This window comes from Lissotriton vulgaris, chromosome 7 (genome assembly GCF_964263255.1).
Source record: "Lissotriton vulgaris chromosome 7, aLisVul1.2, whole genome shotgun sequence".
Taxonomy (NCBI): Eukaryota; Metazoa; Chordata; class Amphibia; order Caudata; family Salamandridae; genus Lissotriton; species Lissotriton vulgaris.
Window position 1 is genome coordinate 1,451,396,658 of NC_141695.1, and position 19,904 is coordinate 1,451,416,561.

The 19,904-nt window shown below is 41.8% G+C and overlaps 1 protein-coding gene across 1 annotated transcript in view; it reads right to left on the minus strand.

Moving 5' to 3' along the window:
- Positions 1-19,904, minus strand: part of PTPRT (protein tyrosine phosphatase receptor type T) — a 1,692,228-nt gene that overhangs the window by 243,611 nt on the left and 1,428,713 nt on the right. The window contains exon 21 of the mRNA XM_086932257.1: positions 12,209-12,396. Within this exon, the coding sequence (XP_086788383.1) occupies positions 12,209-12,396 (188 nt within the window). The remainder of the gene's footprint in view (positions 1-12,208; positions 12,397-19,904) is intronic.

Below are 19,904 nucleotides of genomic sequence, written 5' to 3' on the forward strand. Positions count from 1 at the left end.
TACAGTGTAACGAAAGTAGTGTCCCAAGATCCCTCCTCCTTGCAACCTCATTTAAAGATCTTTAGAGATGAGCTAGCCAAGATTTGCATGATTTGTATATGTGAGAAAGGAGTTCTTGTGATATTGTGGGTCAGTATCCCAAAAGCCTTTGTGTGCCTGGCAAAGGATGTTGAACCACATAATTTTATTACATGTTTTTATCTTTATGTTTCACAGTTTTATATAGCATGAAATCGACCCGAAGGTATTGGAGCACTTTACATGAGCATCATTTACATTACGCAAGATTACACAATATATTTTTAGGCATGGGGAGATTAAATGTTTTGCCCAGAATCACAGGATGTTTAGTCGATGCCAAGACTTGAACCTGTCTCTTCTTTTCCAATGTAGGCAGCTATGGCGTAATCTGGCCTCATGCTCTGCCCGCATATGGTGTTTTATTGGCAGCCAATTCAACTATTATGATTGCTCTATTCATGACTTTTGGTGACTCTGGCCTTTTTGCTCTTCACCTTCTTTAATATTTGTCTCATCCACTTGGGATACCTGAGCCTATGGCATTATAGTATCTGGCCTGACAAAACAAGTGCTCTCAACCGTGCTGTTCTGGAGTGCCTCAAGAAATACAATGATCTTCCTTGCAAGATTCAGCTGCAAATAGCATCTTCATTGATTGATCAAAATGGATCATGCGATTTTTCAAACGTATCGGCTTTAGCCCTTCAAATCAATGGAATCTGAGGTGGAATTACAACCATATATCGGTAAAAAGAAGAGGGAAAAGATTCAATGCTGTTTCTACCTCAGAAGCAAGACTGAAAAGCAGCACTGTAAATCCAGGTTTGAAACCAAGGGGAGCACATAGCCCTGGCCTGCAGTGTATTTCATGGAAATACATTTGACTGATGATTTTCTAAGGTTTGGGATGTATGTCGTAGTGCGAAGAACTATCAATGAACGTTTTACTCTTCAGAAGAGCATATATAAAATAATGGTACAGTGTAAATACAACGAAAAAATACACTTAGGGGCATATTTACAAGGGGATTATGCCAACAGAACTTCACTTTTTATGGCTTTTTGATGGTGCAATGCCTTGCACCATATTTACAAAGTGGAGTTTAGCCACTTTTTTTGGCTTAACGCCACTTTGTAAAAATGGTACCCTTTCACGCAGTTTTCTGCATGAAAGGGTTATGCAATGGGTGTGGCTGCCAGCTTTCCACCACAACAGCCATTGATTTTTTACGCGTCCCCAGATTTACAAGGATCTGTAATCTGAAGCAGCAGCAAAAACGAACATCCTGCAATAGCAAGCGTTTGATTGACAAACGAGGAGAAATACTTTTATTTCTCCTTATTTTTGCATTTACTAGGTGTGCTGCATTCTGCATCACACATAAAAAGAGCAAAATACCTTCAATGATTGTTTGTGCGCAGGAAGGTGTCCTTTCCTGCAAATAAACAATCATTAAATAATGACAATTTGCTACTTCTATATGTGCTGCAGAAAGCAGCACACATAGAGTCAACTAATTGCCATTATTGATTGTTTATGTGTAAGAAAGGACACCTTCCTGCACATAAACAATCATTCCCTGCAATTCAGGCACCCTTGCACTATGGCGCAAGGGTGTACATAATGGCACTAGGCAGCTATTTTTAGCGGCAGCACTGGGGAAAACACAGGGGGTACCCAGAGCTGCGTTCCGCCATTTCCTTGCAAATATGCTCCTTCATTCAGTTCCGCTGCATCTATTTCCGAAAAAAAATATAAAAATGTCCTGAGAAAATCCTCCCTTATGGGTGAAACACATGGCAGCTTTGTGCTGTGAAAAATGATGGAGTGACATCATAAAACAAACCAAATACGTGATTAATGGAAAATTGAAATTAACATTTTCAGTAAAATTGATTGTGTTAACAGCAATCACTGTGTCTCTAAAGTAATAGCTCGGTCAAATTTTTGGGTGCAGTCACACAGTTACAAATGAATATAGTCGTTAATAGCCATATAGTGACACTTTCTGGACTTTGGTCTGCAGATAGATTGTCTAGCTCACCAGTAGTCATGATCTGCAAATTTCAATGAAATTAACATATCACAAGCTGGGCTTGGCAAAAACAGTAAAGGCACCTTGAATTCTTGGACTGTGTGTATCAAAAGTAAAATTAAGCAAAAATAGCGCACCTGCCAAAATCTTTAGCACAATCATAGATGCTGCAAAGATTTAGATCAAGGGAAACAAGTAGCTTTTGATTCTTGCAAGCAGCATATGGAGAGTGCACTGACACATACTCTCTAATAGCACCTTTATTTTGAACCCAGAAAGGTTATAATCAGTTGGAAAAGCCCCATAATGTGAATGTGAGCTTTCTTGCAACCAGATAAATTGCACTGTGGGAAATATAATTAACTCGCTACACAATTTACAATCGATATATGCAGATCAAGATGTGGTTACACGTATACCCAACAGAACATATATTAACAATATAATTTAGATAAACTCTTTATTGTTCCACAACACATACCCTACTTGCAGCATTGTGGTGAACACCCATTCAATATGGAACACAGTGCATTGAAAAAATCTATGCAGTTAAAATCTCCGAAAACCTCAAACCCCAATCCCCCTCCGCCGACAGCATCAACCTGCTCACTCCCACGAACACAAATTCCGAACACCTGTTCACCCACTGGGACCCTTTCACAATTCATGCCACAATCTCCATCATGAACTCAATGCACTCAGGAGCACCCATGAAATCCTGTCCCCACCACATCTTCAACCTTTGGAGCAAGATAATTGGCAACAAGCTCAAGAAAGTCCTGAACATCTCCATCACCTCAGCATCCTATCCTGAGGACTGGAAACACACTGAAGTGAGGCTCCTCCTGAAGAAACCATCGGCTGGCCCAGCAGAACTACCAGCCCATCTCTCTGCTCCCATTTCCAGCACAGATTCTAAAGAAGGAAATAAACTAGAAACTCACCGAACACCTGGAACACAACAACCTCCTGGACCCCTCTCAACCAGGATTTCAAGCAAACCGCAGAACCGAAACAGCCTTGATGGCAGCCACCAACGGCATCTTGGCCACCTGGACCACAGTGCAATTGCAGTCCTCAGTCTCCTGGACCTGTCAGCCACTTTTGACAGCATCTTCCATCACATCTTGCTCAATAGACCCCACAACATCGGAGGCCAGGAAGACGCCCTCAAATGGATTGTCTCATACCTCACTGGAAGAACCCAGAACATCTATCTTCCCACATTCACTTCGGAACCAAAGAAAATCATCTGCAGCATCCCCTAAGGATTGTCCCTCAGCCCCAACCTCTTCAACACCTACATGGCCCCCCTGGCTAACACCGTCAGATTGCATGGATTTAACATCATCTCCTACATCAAGGGCACCCAGATCATACTCTGCCTGTCAGAAGACTCCTCCACCACCAGAGCCAACTTCCACCTATGTATGATTAACAACACCGACTGGATGAAGGATAAGTGTCTCAAACTCAACATGGACAAGATGGAAGTCCTCATGTTTGGAAACAACACCGCACCATGGAATGACACATAGTGGTCTGCAGAACTCGGCGCATCTGGACATACCATCCCCTCAACTTTGGCATCATCTTGGACTGCAAACTATGTATGAACAAATAGGAACATGCAGTCTCATCCGCCTGCTTCCACATGCTTCACAATATTTTCTGTAGGTTCTTATTCAACAACAGAAGGACCATCACTCAGGCTCTCATCACCAGCAGGCTGGATTATGGGAACATACTCTACATAGAAATGACTGAATACCTCCTAAGCAGACTACAGACAATACAAAACTCAGCAGCAAGACTTATCTTCGACCTCCTCAGAAAGACCCACATCTCACCCCACCTCAAGAAGCTACAGTGCCTCCCGGTCCAGAAGATATGCCAGTTCAACATGCTGACCAACGCATTCAAAGCACTGCACAACGAAGGACCCGTATACATCTACAAATGCAGGACATTCCACCAACCGACCAGACACCTATGATCTGTCCCTCTTCCTTGCAGACACTCCCTGGATCCGCCGAGCCAACATCAGAGGACGCTCTTTCTCGCACCAGGCGGGCAAAGCCTGGAACAACCTTCCCCTGCACCACAGGACCACCTCGTCACTCCAGTAATTCAGGAATGGACCCAAGACCATGCAGCAGCTAAGCCTTGAGACCCTCACGAGTGATTTTCCATGCTTTATAAATAATTGATTGATTGATTAACAATATCAAACAATAAAGATCTCCTTGACTCTCAGGCTCTTCCTCTACCACTTGTGTACTTCAGTGTATGTTTGTGTGTTAGTATGTATGCTGGTGCATGTGCATTAGTATAAAAATTATTTGTGTGGGGGTTTGGCATGTAGCTGTGTGTATGTAGTCTTTATACATGGGTCTGTACATATAAATTGGAAACGTTGCGTGGTTTATCTCTGAGTGCTTCTGGATTCCAATGTGCCTATGAATCTGTGGTCATTTATCTGAGTTAATATGTGTGTCTATATTTTCTATTGGGAAGAGACTGAGTGTGTTTGTGTGTTCCAGTGCATATTGATATATTTAGGGATCTGTGTGTTGGCATTCATTTCTAGATCTATCAGGGAGATGTATCATAATGCTGATAATACAAGATATGTTGATTTGTGAGTTAGTTTTTGCGAGAAATACAGATGAATCCGTGAGAGGGCATGAGGGAAGACAAAGGCATGGATGTCATTTTTGTATTGTTGTGCATAGTTTTTTTAGTAGATGTTCTTATTTGTTGTTGATGTCTCAAGGAATATCTGCGTTGTTGGTATTTGCGTGTATATCTCTTCTTCTTTTTTTTACTATGTATGTTTCGTTAAGGAGAGTTGTCAGACATGCACCTCTACCTGCATCTGAGCATGAGAGAGAGAGTGTGTGTGTGTGTGTGTGTGTGTGTGTGTGTGTGTATGTGTGTGTGTGTGCACAGATATGCAGGGGAGGGTGTGGGGAGTTTATATCCAAAGTAGAGAGGAAGAGGATACCAAATACTATCATATGCACTCCACACACATCAGTATCCACAAAACATATGGTAGTAATATTTGCACTATACCAACTGGAAAAGTGCCACTGTCCTATAAAGATAATATCAAAGATAATGTATGGGAAAGCCTAACCCACCTCATTGTGTCATGCTTCATCGCAGGCAATTCTGTCCCACCTTGGCAGTATATTCCCACCGTGATCTCAACCTCAAAAGGGATATCAAAATAAATAGTACTGGATAGGTAAGAGATCCCAAATATTTAAATAAAATGACCTCAGTTTGAATCCAACTCAAATACCTTTATTCCAGGGGTATACGGGGTCAGTTTAAAAATCAACAGTACAAGTATAGAGATGTTATGTCACAGTCATCCTTCCTACCACATGTTTCAGGCCCTTTAATAGGCCAATAAGGGTATTGGGCCTTCATCAGGGTAACTAGGATCTCATAGAGTCTCTGCCGGTGGTAAGGTAAGAGTAAGTCTTACCTTCCCAATCAGTCAAATATTAATGGGGCAGGGTTTTCTGACCCACAAAAAAAATTGGGTTTTCTGATTGGCCAATACATACGAAAATAAACTCACTTGATGCGTGTTATATGTAAAGTGTTGCATACATATTCACTGTGGAGACCGTGAAAGCCTAAACACAGTTATTGATTAGGTAGGGCCACAAGCTCAACCCTCCGTGATATTGCTGGAACTAAGATGATAATTATAACAGAAAATCCAGCTCATGGTTAACTGTAAGAGAAGACAATTCAGTGGAACAGATGTGTGAAAATTGCCTCTTTTTACCTGATCACCCTATTTTTTTGTGGACTGGTGACCCTATTGTATGTGCTGTGACCCTCTAAAACATGTCATATTGATAAACATCTAATTGACCTATTTAACTGGCCTATACATCCGCAATATATGTAGTGCAACATACACACATGACTAGGAAAGATATATCTCACCCACGGACTACAGCAATACTGTGCCATTTACTAGTGTGACCATGTAAGCATGACTCCAGGCCTGGCACAAGAGGTGGCAGATGCTTTTTAAAACTGAAACCCAATCTGTCAAAATAAATCTTTTCCCCATCCAGGCAGGCGCCAAACCCAGTGTCAAGGGAGCTGCCCTCAGAACTGGTTTGACGGCACTAAGCAGGTGGGGACTGTTCATTGCCCTGCAACACCCCAAGGTGGGCCCTTTGGCTCTGAACTAGGGCTTCTAAATTTAGGAAATGAGGGGCACTGTGGGATGGTTTTCAGTAGGACACACAGGAACTGCTGCAAACGTGGGTAAGGGTGCCCCTAGAACTTGTATCATGTTGTTTAGAGCGATAGGAGTCACCCCCACCCACAGACTAATGCCTGACATAAGTGTGGCACTCCTGTGCACGTGCACCTTTTTCAGAACATTCTGAACCTGTGGAAGAACAGAAGAAGTACCTTACCTGCTATTTGAGTCCTGTGAGGAGACCTTAGGGGCTGGACTTTCTTCAACTTTACACCAAGGACAAGGAAGCTAACTCCAAGGTTCGGTTGGTTGACCTTTTGCTAAACTACAGGGCAACAAAAAGCTTCAAGAAGCATTTCCTTTAAGAGCCCCCTTGAACAGTTCCAGCTGGACCTGCCCTAAAACCTGCTAGTGGCATCTGATGGAGTGAATCTTGACCCCAAGCCCTCTTCTAACATTGTTTAAAACCTGGGACTTAGACTTTTTGACCTTCAAAGATTTTCAGAGGACTGGGACAAATATGCCAAGTGGATCTGACCAAGGTGCCTTGCTGCTAGACTGAAGATTCAGGTTTCTCCCTGTCTGAGCTTTTCTGCACAGCAAATCTGTATGGAAACCTCAACACATCAGCCAGGTGTGCCTTTAAGGAGTCTACATTCTGATCTGCACACAAGGGCACAAAATGGTTCCACCATCCTACATACATAGGGGGGATGAGATGACAAGATGTTGTTAACCACCTTTGGTGGTAGGTGGGAAAGGTTTACATGTGGCCGCTCAATCTCCAGGCATGAATTTGAGCTTTGGAGAATAGTTGGGATTGGGAGAGAAGTTGTACTGTGAGGGGTAGTTAGAGAATGGAACACAGAGAAAGAGATGCAGAGGCCTGCATATCAAATCCTCCACAGCCTATCTTGGATAATCAGAATAGCAGGAACCAGCCTTGGTGCAGGTCCCTCAATATTGTTGGAATTGAGGGTATGAGGAAAATGTGTAGTAAAGCAGAACAATCCAAATCAAGTGTAAAATATCTCCCACGGCTCTCTGCAATGGAAATTACAGGGCAAAAAACTGTGGGTATGGTGCATTCTCACAAGCAACATAGATAGCCACCTGTGGAGTGCTCTGAAGATAATGTTGTCCCGAACCATGTCCAGGTGGACACTCTACTCATAGTCAGCAGGTTCTAGGTGCTGGTGTTGAGAGAGCCTGCTAGATGGTGAGTGCCTCATGGGAACAGTCCAGCCCGAACTGCCAAGCCATGCCTACCCTGGACCAGAAACAAGCTTCCGAGGTCCGATTTCCGGCATTCCAGCCGTCTAAACCCAGATCTTTTGACTGGGTGTGAGTGTTTGATTGATTCAGATGCTCCGTCCATTACCACCCCCTTTTGTACCGCTTTTGGCCGCCATAAGTGTGGCAGGGTATGCTCAGACGTGAGTCCCTTGCTCACTTTGCCACTGGATTCAAGCAAGCCGGGCTGAAGACGGCTGGAATGCCGGAAAGCGGTCCTCGGAAGCTTGTTTCCGGTCCAGGGAAGGCATGGCTTGGCAGTTCGGGCTGGACTGTTCCCATGAGGCACAGGGTCAGACTGATTTGCATATAGCCATGTCTGAACTGGGGTGGCAGAGTGGGCTAAAGAACGGTGATGGATTAAACCCAGATCTTTTGACTGGGTGTGAGTGTTTGATTGGTTCAGATGCTCCGTCCATTACCACCCCGTTTTGTACCGCTTTTGGCCGCCATAAGTGTGGCAGGGTATGCTCAGACATGAGTCCCTTGCTCACTTTGCCACTGGATTCAAGCAAGCCGGGCTGAAGACGGCTGGAATGCCAGAAACCGGTCTCAGAAGCTTGTTTCAGGTCCAGGAAAGGCATGGCTTGGCAGTTCGGGCTGGACTGTTCCCGTGAGGCACAGGGTCAGACTGATTTGCATATAGCCATGTCTGAACTGGGGTGGCAGAGTGGGCTAAAGAACGGTGATGGATTAAACCCAGATCTTTTGACTGGGTTTGAGTGTTTGAATGGTTCAGATGCTCCGTCCACTACCACCACCTTTTGTACCGCTTTTGGCCGCCATAAGTGTGGCAGGGTATGCTCAGACGCGAGTCCCTTGCTCACTTTGCCACTGGATTCAAGCAAGCCGGACTGAAGACGGCTGGAATGCCAGAAACCAGTCCTCGAAAGCTTGTTTCCGGTCCAGGGAAGACATGGCTTGGCAGTTCGGGCTGGACTGTTCCCATGAGGCACAGGGTCAGACTGATTTGCATATAGCCATGTCTGAACTGGGGTGGCAGAGTGGGCTAAAGAACGGTGATGGATTAAACCCAGATCTTTTGACTGGGTGTGAGTGTTTGATTGAGTCAGATGCTCCGTCCATCACCACCCCTTTTGTACCGTGATTGGAAGGAGTGGCAGGGGATGGGAAGTTTTTAGGAGACAAGTAGTGTGATGTAGTGGAGGTGTTTGTAGGATAATTAGTTGTGTTAGGATAAAGGTGTAACGGTGATGTCGGTCCTGTGTGTTCAGTCACTGAGGAAGGGTTAGAGGGACCAGGCTGAATGAGCTACAACTGAGAGGGGAGAGGTTATGTCTTGGGAGGGCATCCTGATGGGGGAGACACCGAGTATCTGGCTTGCTGTCCGAGAACTGGGTGGAGCATTCTGCGAACTAGGTGGAGCAGCGCAATAGTGTGCCCTTGTGGTTGCTAGAGTTAGGTCTTGTCGCATGGGAGTTGTATTGTTAGCCAATGATTTTTTAATCTTTATAAAGAGTTTGTCAAACTGCTCTAGATTTTGGTCCAATGACTGAGTGAGTACGATCCCATTGTTGTAAATGGTAATGGTGAGATCAGCTTTGAAGATTGGAGAGGAAGTAATGGTAAGCCTAAAACCATGAGGTGTTTTCCTTATCTGCTTGACCTGAAAGAAGGATATGAGGGTTTTCCTCCATTGGGCCCTTCTGTTCGTGAAGAAGATTAGGTCGTTTATGATGTTGCCATTAGACATAGAGAAATATGTGTCGGATATAAGCATTTAGTGTCTTTTGATTATATTGTGTTTGAGTTTGTTAGCAGCATTTTTTTGTGATGTTAGGGAGTAAGTAATCTTAAAGGCATTGAAACATACCTGTGAGAGTGAGCCTATCGTAGGGCTGGTAATGGTTGTAGCCATGGTGGGGGCAGAGTATGGTCTGATGATAGACTATTTGAGACTGGGGATGGAATGAGAACATTTATATACTTGGGGTTCTGAATGGTGTTTTATTGAACCCACCTAATATATTACTTGATTCCTTTGATTTAATTGAAGAACTATTGCACAAAAACATAAATAATCAGCGCTCAATTAAGATTTCCAGTCTTCCATTCATTTGGTGTGGTTAAGGGCTAGTGGGAATGTGCCCATGCCTAGATGGTCGCTGCTCTTCCTTCTGTCCTCTTTCTATTTTACAAGATCAAGTGAATTTGGATAAATATGCCAGCTGTAAGCTGTCCCAACTGTACCAATAATGTGGAAAACTGATGGCCCTCAGAGATTAAATCTTTGACTGATCTGTCCATTAAAGGGGGCATGGCTGAGGGTTTCATGGTAGTGCATCGGTCATCATTATCATTAAGATCGTTTCCACTATTCCCAGGGGCTGTGGAGCATAGTCGGCGTAAACCGATCACTTGGCAATGTGATTGTCAGCTGTAGAGGCGAAAACGGCTCCTGTGTGGACGAATCGGATGCACCAGTTTACCAGTGCTCATAATTACGGAGCCGACTCATGCTGTGGAGCAAGCAGCTTGTCTGCCAGTACTCGATCCACAGCTCAGGGCCCTGCTGGGTACTCTATCTGTTCTCTTCTGGCATGCATTGCCACTCCCTTCTAGATCACATCAGAATACCTTTAGACTGAAAGGAAGGGCCTCCTGAATATGTGACAGCAGAGACAGTGTTTGAATCAGCACTGGGGTACAGGTGGAAATGAAACCCCCAACGGAGATGGAGATGCAGTGGCAAAATACTGGACAACTCTAGCCTGTGCTGCAGGGTGCTACATGGCATGGCATCTGGGACCATTGTCAGAGATGAAAATTCTGCCAGCAGTATCACAATCGGGGGCTAAGGGGATCTATGGGTCCTTCCTGCAGACACACCAGAGGGAAATGAAGAGATATGAAATAATGGCATCATTGCATGTAGGAATTGAACTGGGTCGGTTCCCAAATGCCAGATAGTTGAGAAGGGTTATGGCGTTGGTGCCTGAAACAATGTTGCGATTACCATCGACAATGAGGCCTTGACTGGTACCTAACTATGGTTTAGGCCTGTGATCATATGTGGACCCCTCCCTGGGGTCAGTGAAAAAACTTTAAGAGTGATGTCGACCAACCTTAGCTCAAAGGAAAACTCTACTGGAATTGGGATAAGGTGAGGCAACCAACCCTTTTCTTATGTTTCTTCTACTTTGAGAATTTCAATGAGGGAGAAGAACATAATCTCGACTCTGATCTCAAGAGAAGTCAGTGCTGAGCCTGCACTCAACATGTGCACCCCATGAATAGTTCTTTCTCCCACTGCTTAATGGGTTTGGTGTGCATGAAGTCACATTTCTTGCATGACATAGAGTTACGCCGTGGGCCTAAACGCCAAATGCAGAAGGTATAAAATTAACATCAGCCAATGGCAGGAGTGAAGTGCATAAACTCTAATTTCTGAGAGCACTACACAATAGAAGAGAGTATGAAGAGAATTAGTTTAAAAAAAAACACAGGGAAAAATCGCAGAGGGTAAGTCTCTGGATCAGTGTTGAAATGCACAGAAATAACAGAACTGATGTCGGGGCAAAAACATGGCTCTACATTTTTTAAAGTCTGACATTCCTGCAACCCCAAAGTTCTTATCTCTTTCTCTATTGGCATACATTATATTAATATTAACATAAAGACACAAATTATATAAATGAAGGGATATGGGGGTTTCAAAAAAAGATATTCGTTTTTATAGGTCTAGATTGCAGGTGGACCATAATTTCAGATAGGCCTTGTAACTAAAGTTACTCGGTTCATCAGAATTCCCGGGGGAATATTATCAAGGGGGTTTATCTCCGCTTTTTGGGCTTTAAAAGCCAAGAAAGCAGAGATAAAATTATCTCCCTATTACCTAGCTGTCGCTAACACCAGTTAGCGACAGCTAGTAGGAGATAGCGACCATCTTGGGCCCCGCTTTGCATGTCAGTGATATTTATCACTAATGACATGCAAAGTGGGCGTGCCAAGATGTTAGCGACTGGAAACAGTCGCTAACATCGCTATCTCCTATTACCAACTTTTGGAGATATTCGCGCTAAGCGCGAATATCTCCAAAAGCTAACACCTGCCCCTGAGCAGTTCTTAGCCATCTTATCCAATGGTAGGTGGATAACATGGCTAAGAGCATTAGCTCGGTAATGCATGAATATCGCGGACTTTTCAGCGATATTCATGCATTATTGCAGATTTTATCGCATTTGCAATAAACCTTGGTAATACCAAGGTTTATCTGCGATAAAAATCGCCGCAGCTCTGCGATAATCTTTTATCTCTAACCAAGCAATAGCGATAATTATCGCTATTGCTTGGTAATATGCCCCCTGGTTTTTATCTGTCACACAGGTTTCGGCACAGACAGGATGCTATTCTCCAAAAATGTGTAATTCTTTTTATTTGCTCATCCACAGAATTATTGACACCCTCGCCATTGAAGGTAATCCAGTGGTGGGCAAACTACATGATTTTATTCCCAGCCACTTGTGATCTGACCCATAAAACAGGGTCCAGAGTTTAGCCATCAGCTATAAAGCCACAAATTATTGCAATCTTTTCCTAATAATTTATTGTGCGCTTTCTTGCTACCATCACAGCCAATGACATCCCATGTTCGTACCTCATATTCTTCTTTAAAGCCATAGCCCTGGCCTCGCTTCATCTGTGTGATGTGCTGTAGGAGATCCGCTACACGGATGGCAGGCTGGAACTGACCCCTTGAGTAAGACATCTCCACTGGCTCACAGCTTCTGTAAGGATGGGTCTGGATGGTCATTGTTGGTGGGTTCATCTCTAGATGGCTGCTATCTGTAAAAAGAAAAGTTATGGGAGGTTGGTGCAGGCCCATATTTTGCAATAAATGATTAAGAAAAATAAAAGCAAATTGGGCGAGCGTCATTGTTTTCTGCAAAATATATATATGACATGGGGTGATCAGCACAATGAAAAGTTCTGCAAAATATTGTAGAAATGTACAACTGAAATTTGCCAATCCATATAATTAATTATGAAATCAATATTGTTTTATGTGCCCTCCGGATTATATGCATTAAATGCAAGACTAAGGATACACTCCACAAATATTTGTCAATATTGTAGAGGTCTTGTAGCAAGATTTTCTCCATATCTGAAAGCCAATCTCTAAGTACTGATAGAACAGGAGAATTTAACTTAAATTTAGCTTAAAATAAGTGCCATCATTTACTCTATACATTAAAACGAAAATGCCTAATAGAATGAAATGCAGGAAAATTTGCCTTTTCTTAAATGTGCATGATTTTTACACTAAGCACTCATTTTTATCATAGTTACACTACCAGGTCGGACTAGAATTTCACAGAACTAATTTAAGACAAAATCCTAAACGTACTACCATTTTGTTTTTCACAGAAGGCACTTACTCATGTTGGTATTCACAAAAGGCACTTACTCATTTCAGTATTCGCAGAAGTTAGGAGTCGTAACTTTAGGACTCCTAAATGGCATCTGTGAATACCGAAAGACTTAAAGTTAGGATTTTTCTCAGTTTAGGAGTAGTAAAGTTAGGACTCCTATTTTAGGACTCCTAAATGCCTACTGTGAATACCGAAAGTCTTAAAGTTAGAATTTTTCTCAGTTTAGGAGTAGTAAAGTTAGGACTCCTACCTTTAGGACCCCTAAACGCCTTCTGTGAATACCGAAAGTCTTAAAGTTAGGATTTCTCTCAATTTAGGAGTATTAAAGTTAGGACTCCTAACTTTACTACTCCTAAACTAAGAAGTGAATACCGAAATGAGTAAGTGCCTTCTGTGAATACCAAAGGATTAGGATTTTGTCTTAAGTTAGTTCTGTGAATCGGGCCCGTAAATTGCAGCAAGTATGTTTCTGCCTTTAGAATAGTTCATTGTTACGCAGTGAAAACTGAATAGCTAATAGTTTAGACTGCAGGGTTCTGATGGGAACTCGAAGTAAAGCTAATGCACATGAATATTTGGCGACTAAGTTGACACTTGTAGATAGAACCTTGCTGACTTTGTACGTTTACTGTGTGAATGAAGGAAGAAGCAGCAGACCATTAGACAAACTAGACTCATTGCCTTAAGGTGACCTAAAACCAGCATGGATTCTTACATATGTATTTGGGTTTATAATATATACGTTCCTAGTTAGAATTTAGTCAGTGCTGTCCAGACTGGTCCAGGATATTCTTCTGCGAACACCCCTTTCCTTCCCTTAGGACTTTCTACTCTATATGCTGTGAGCTACGGTTGAGGGTGATTTCTGTTGCCTACTACTTTGTGGGTGTCTCTTTTCTTTAAAGGTTATGGCTACTGTTGTGACTATTTTCTTAGCTTAACTTTGAACAGTTGCTACTGCAACTGTTTGCTGATGCTGATTTGAGAGAAGCGATTCGGATGAGTTTCTAGAACTACTCTATATGAGGATTCAACCTCAATCTGATTCCATTTCAATGCACCTTTAAATCTTGCTATTTTCCAAAAAGACTCTTTACCGGTTCTGGTAGGTTAGCTTCTGATAAGAGTAGAATAGGGGCGTGTTTCCTTTATGGAACATTCTTTCATTTTCTTGATTGACCTAGCCATGATTTTCTGGATATTTCTCTAAACGCATGTTTCTTATTTACTAATTTGAAATAAAGAGAAACAATATACTAAACTAATACATAAATAAAGGTTTTCAGAACTGATCCAAAACTCTCATCATTGACTGAACTAAATGACTGAATTGATGATGTTTATTGAGATGTTTTTTATGGATTCTCCATTCTAAAATAGTGGCAAAGATCCATTGCAGAGAAGAAGATTTTGTTGTGAAGCTGGAGACCCCTATTGTAAGTCATTGGTTGAACTAATTAAATTAAACAATTCCATGCCAGCAGTTTCTGGTAGCGGAGATATGGTTCACACCCTGAATTGAGCTATTAAATAATTACCAAGTCAAAATAAAAGACCAGATTGTTGAATCCAATGTCCAGGATTTGAAGATCTGACAAGGAGGTACTAGAAAGTAGTTGCAGTTTGAAGTTGTAAGCAGTAGTAGGATGATGTTTTGTTTATGGTTGTTATGTTTTGGTTTAGACAGTGGTGTTGTGAGTATGAAAGAGCGAGTGAAAATAAGTGTTAAGAAGCTGTTGAAGAAAATAAATTGAAGAATTCAGATTTGCTGTAGTCTGAAAATCCCAGGGTATACATAGAGACATACATGGAATTGAATAGAAGACTTATTTGCAGGACAAGGTGTAGTGTGTGAGGTACCATCACCCATACGATTGACATAGAGACATTAAACATTGTTGCAATTAGTTAAATTTGATAGGTGTTAGTTGAACCTAAATGCTCAAACGGGGGTATCTGCATTGATTTGGGTGATTTCACACGGGTCAGGAAGTCACTGTCAGTTGTGGGAAATACTTAAGTGATTATAATACTGTTATTTCTTTAGTAGAGAAAACAAGAAGGAGTTTCAAGTTTTTAAGTGGCCGTTGTGCGATTGCGAGAGAAATTGTAAAGGAGAGTGAATTGCTGCAAGGAGTGAGACCATAAGTCATACTGTTTTCACTGAGTTTGGTCGGTTGGTGTGCTTTCACACTGGGATTGGTTGGTGATGTCAGGGTGTAACACTGGGATTGGATTAAAAGTAAGTAAATAACATATTTGGATTTGACAACAAAAACTGGGAAACTAGTAGTCTTAATTGGATTGGTATATTAAAACTTGATATATACGGAACAAAACAAATATATTGGGTTGAAGCTTGCCTTGTCTCTAGTTGCATTGCAAAAATGAAATGTTTTTTAAAACGTAAGCGTTTAGTAAGAGGGGATGCTATTATTTTGGTATGGAAAAGTTAAGAGGCACCTACCAAAGGTACGCTAGCACATTTTTATGACAACTAAGCATGGGCTACATACTTGTTCTTGGCTACGTCAATGTAGCAGAATCACTGAGAAAGGAGGTGCATTGAGTTTTCCTAGATACTGGTCATTTAATACCAATATTCTTTATAATTTGAAAGGTAAATTGTATGAGATGAAGCCACCACCTAGTCCCACTCAATATGAAGCTCTGCATGTATGGGAAAAGGCTGCAAGGAAAGGGAAAAATACCAGAGAAGGACAAAACGAGTGGTGCAAAATTGTGCGGATGCTCAATGGGATGAAGAACAGTGTAGGTGTAAGAGGGAACAAGATTATATCCAGCTGTTACTATGGAAACAGCTAAGAAGGGAAGTAAAAACAATCACCAAAAGAAAGATGGGGATAAGACATATACTTTTCAGGGGATGAGATTCTAGAGCAGTTGCAAGCTTCAAGACCTCAACCATACGCAACCCCTACTGATCACAGAGATTTAAGTGCTGATGCAAGTTACAAATGTGCAGCTCATCAAAGTGGTAATGGTTACGTTGTCATGGGAAACAGATATGTGGATTCAGTTGCTCAGTATTGTGCTTTGTTGGCCTGAATATTTATTGGAAATTTAACATGTGTGTCTGAGGTGGAGAGTTCATTCACAATGTTGATGAAACTCACTGACACATGGGATGAATTAAATAGAGTGCAGAAAAATGTTTCGGAGGCAGAACAGAGGAGTTGGATAAAAGCAGGTTGTGGGAAAAATGCAAAAATCATTTGGATTTCTGGTTGACCAGTGTTGCCCGATAGCTTGTTGTTTCCAATGACATGGTATTCGCATAGATACAAATATTTAGGTAGGAATTCCATGGTGAGAGTCTTTTGGCAAAGCTGATACTATTTCAGAGTTCTAATGTTGGCTGAAGAAATTTGCTACAGATGTGTAATATATCAACAAATGAATGGAGGAACTAGAACACATGTTTAACTGACACACATAGGGAGAGCAGGTGGTCCGTTCAAAAGAATGCAAATGGACTTTTTTTGAGATGCTGGTATTTAACAGGCTGAGCTACTTCCTGGTCACTGTGTGCATTTTCTTGAGCTGCGTGGAAGCATACCCGGCATGAGGTAACAATAGCCTCACTCTAGTAAAACTGTTACTGTGTGAGTTGATACCCAGTTAGGGAATGTCGATATCTCATGACTCAGATAGAGGACCTCATTTTAATAATGAGAATCTGAAAATGATTTGCACAGCATTACAAATTGATCAAAGATTGCACTGCAGTTACAGACCTGAAGCTTCTGGAATAGTCAAACAGGTGGACCGGACTATCAAGTCTTGATTGGCTAAGGTTTGTGCTTCAGCTTCTCTAAAATGGCCAGATGCACTACTCTTGGTGTGAATGAGTACTCAAAGTACTCCCAACAGGAAGACTGGTTTGTGGCCACATGAAATTCTCATAGTCAGATCCATGAGATTAGCTTCTGTTCCCGCAAATTCTCTCTTGAATATCACTGATGATATTATTTTGGATTATGCAAGGGAATGGCTGATGTGGTCTGTTCTATTTCTCATCAGGATTTGGCAGCAACACAAGATCCACATCAAGAATGACCTCAGTCCTGGTGATTGGTTCATTATCAAGAAACAAATTCAGAAGAATTGTCTAGAGCACAAACGGTAAGCAAACTTGCAGGTCATTTTAACAACATATACTGCTGTTATTGTGATGGATTCCCAGACTGGAACGAAAAGCATTGATGACTGCATCACCCACAAGACCACCCAGACCAGCAGCACTTGTTACCTGGGCAACTGCAAGAGGAGGAGAAGGATGAAGATCAACAAGCTGAATGAGATATTCAAGTGCCTGAAGTTACACCGAGTGAAATCGAAGTCTCTAATGAAAAGAAAGCAGAGACTAATCCTCAGAACGAAGTGTCAATGAAATTGTGCCAGCACCAACAAAATTTCTAGGTGAAGAAATGACTACTGGATCAAGGAGAGTAAAGCGGCATACTGAATGGCTACAAAGCTTTGTACACATAAACCTGAGAAGAAGCTCGTCAATAGCATGAACTTCAGAGACTATGTCTAAATAAACTGAGTCTAGTGATGAAAGTGGTATAGAACCAAATCAAGAAACTCTGAGAAGATCCAAAAGAGCTAGTGTGCCTTTTCGCAGATACTCAGCACCTGAGTGGTCATACGACGTAAATACCGCATTGAATGGCACTTTGGAAGAGTTGCGCAAAGTGAATCCTGAACTGCAACAAACCCCTTGAAAGCAATCTGAAAACTTGAGTGGAAAAGAATTGAAAGAACAAAAAGAAGAAACACTAAAAGAACTCATTGATAAAACAAATTGTGCTGTTAGACCTTTGGTATTTTAGTCTTTATTTTACAGAAGACCATCCTAGGCCTGAGTGAGCAGTAGAAGAGAAGAGATAACTTTTTAGAAGAACACGGTGTAAAGTTAAGTAATGTCTAATTAGTAAATGAAAGTTAATTACTAATATTGTCAAAGTAACCAAAAGAAAGAAAAAGAGAAATGTTGAATTCAAGAAGCATAGAATTGACACAGCGAGAAATGTGTTCCATTAGAAATAAGTGTAAATATATAATGTGTTCAATTTTCGTAATAATGATTTCTATAGTACTAATAGGATTTAACAGAACAAAAAGTAAAAAATTCTACTAAACTGCATACATACCTTATTGAACAAAATCTATTTAAATATTCTTATGTGAGCTATAAGAAAGATAACTTTTCTACCAATGTTTACTGTAGATTAGTACAAGAATACACTAATACCCTGGATGCAAATGACTATTATGCCTGTGCACACCTACCAGCGTCTGTTTCAGAAGACATAGCATAGTACCACCTGCCTTTATCTTATGCAATTTGATGCGGCATCTTGATATCATTACTTTATACACAACTTAATCTCATTGGTTATAACTAGAATGATTCCACCTTTAGAATATGTTATGTAGTGGTATACTGATTAATTAATAGTTTAGACTGCAGGGTTCTCCTGGGAACTTAGGGTTAAGCTAACGCCCATGCATGTTTAGCAACTAAGTTGATACATGTAGATAGCACCTTGCCGTTTTACTATGTTTACTGTGGGAATGAAGGAAGAAGCAGCAAACCATCAGACGATCCCTCCTAATTGTTTTAAGCTGACCTACACCAGCATGGATTGTTACATATGCTTTTGTATTAATAATATACATGTTCCCAATTAGAATTAAGCCAGTGCTGTTCAGATTGGTTCAGCCCATTTTCTGCGACCATCCCTTTTTTCCCTTAGCACTTTCTACACTATTCGATGTGAGCTACTGCTGATGGTGATTTCCGTTTCGGACTACTTTGTGGGTGTCTATTTTCTTTAATGGTTATGGCTACTGCTGTGACTATTTCTTTAGCTTGAATTTGATCAGTTGCTACTGCACTGCTTGGTGATTTGAGAGAAAAGACTCAGGCAAGTTTCTGGAACAACTCTTCATGAGGAGCTCAACCTCAATCTGGTTCTATTTCAATGCTCCTTTAAATCCTGCTCATTTCCAAGAGGACTCTTTATGGATTCTGGTAGGTTAGAATCAGTTTACAGTAGAATTGCGACTAAGGGGCTGATTACGATGAGTACCCTATCGCAGCCGCGACCGCCTGACAGGCTGTTGGTAGTTCTGCAGTAGGCATTACAATTCAACTGCCAGCATAGCAGTCGCAATGCCTATATTTTGCAGTGCGGTGAGTGCTGCTGGCTGCAGCACCCGACGCAATGCAAAATACGGACACTTTACATATCCCTGCACTACATGGCAGGCACCATGCATTGCCTGGCACATGGTACAGGGATATGTAGGGGGCTGACCACAGCTTAGGGACAGTAAGGAAGGGGGGCCTGCCAGTGTCCCTTTTATGACTTTCTGTTATTGGCCGGTTAACTGCCAAGAACAGGCAGGCGGCAAGGGACATCATAATCCCTACGGTAGTGCCTGGTAGGCACCGCCACCACTGTAGGGAATATGAGGCCCTCCGCTGCACCGGCAGGCTCATGGAGCCCTTCGGATGCATGGCAGTAGGTTTTTCTGACTGCCATCACACTGCCCGCCATTGTATTGTGGCGGGCAGTAAACCTGTCTACGATTGTGGTGAGACCGCCACCAACGGGCTTTTGGTGGCAGTCTCAATGCCATTTTATTCAGCCCCTAAGTTCCTTTATGGACATGCAGTAACTTTGTTAACTAACAAACTTGTTTGTCTAACTATGATTTTCTTGATATTTCTCTAAACGTATTTTCTGATTTACTAATTTGAATAAAGAGAGCAAAACAATATACTAAACTCTAATTGATATCAAACTGATCCAAAACTCCCATCATTGACTAAACAAAATGACTAAATTTGTGATATTTATTGAAATGTTTTCGATTGATTCTCCA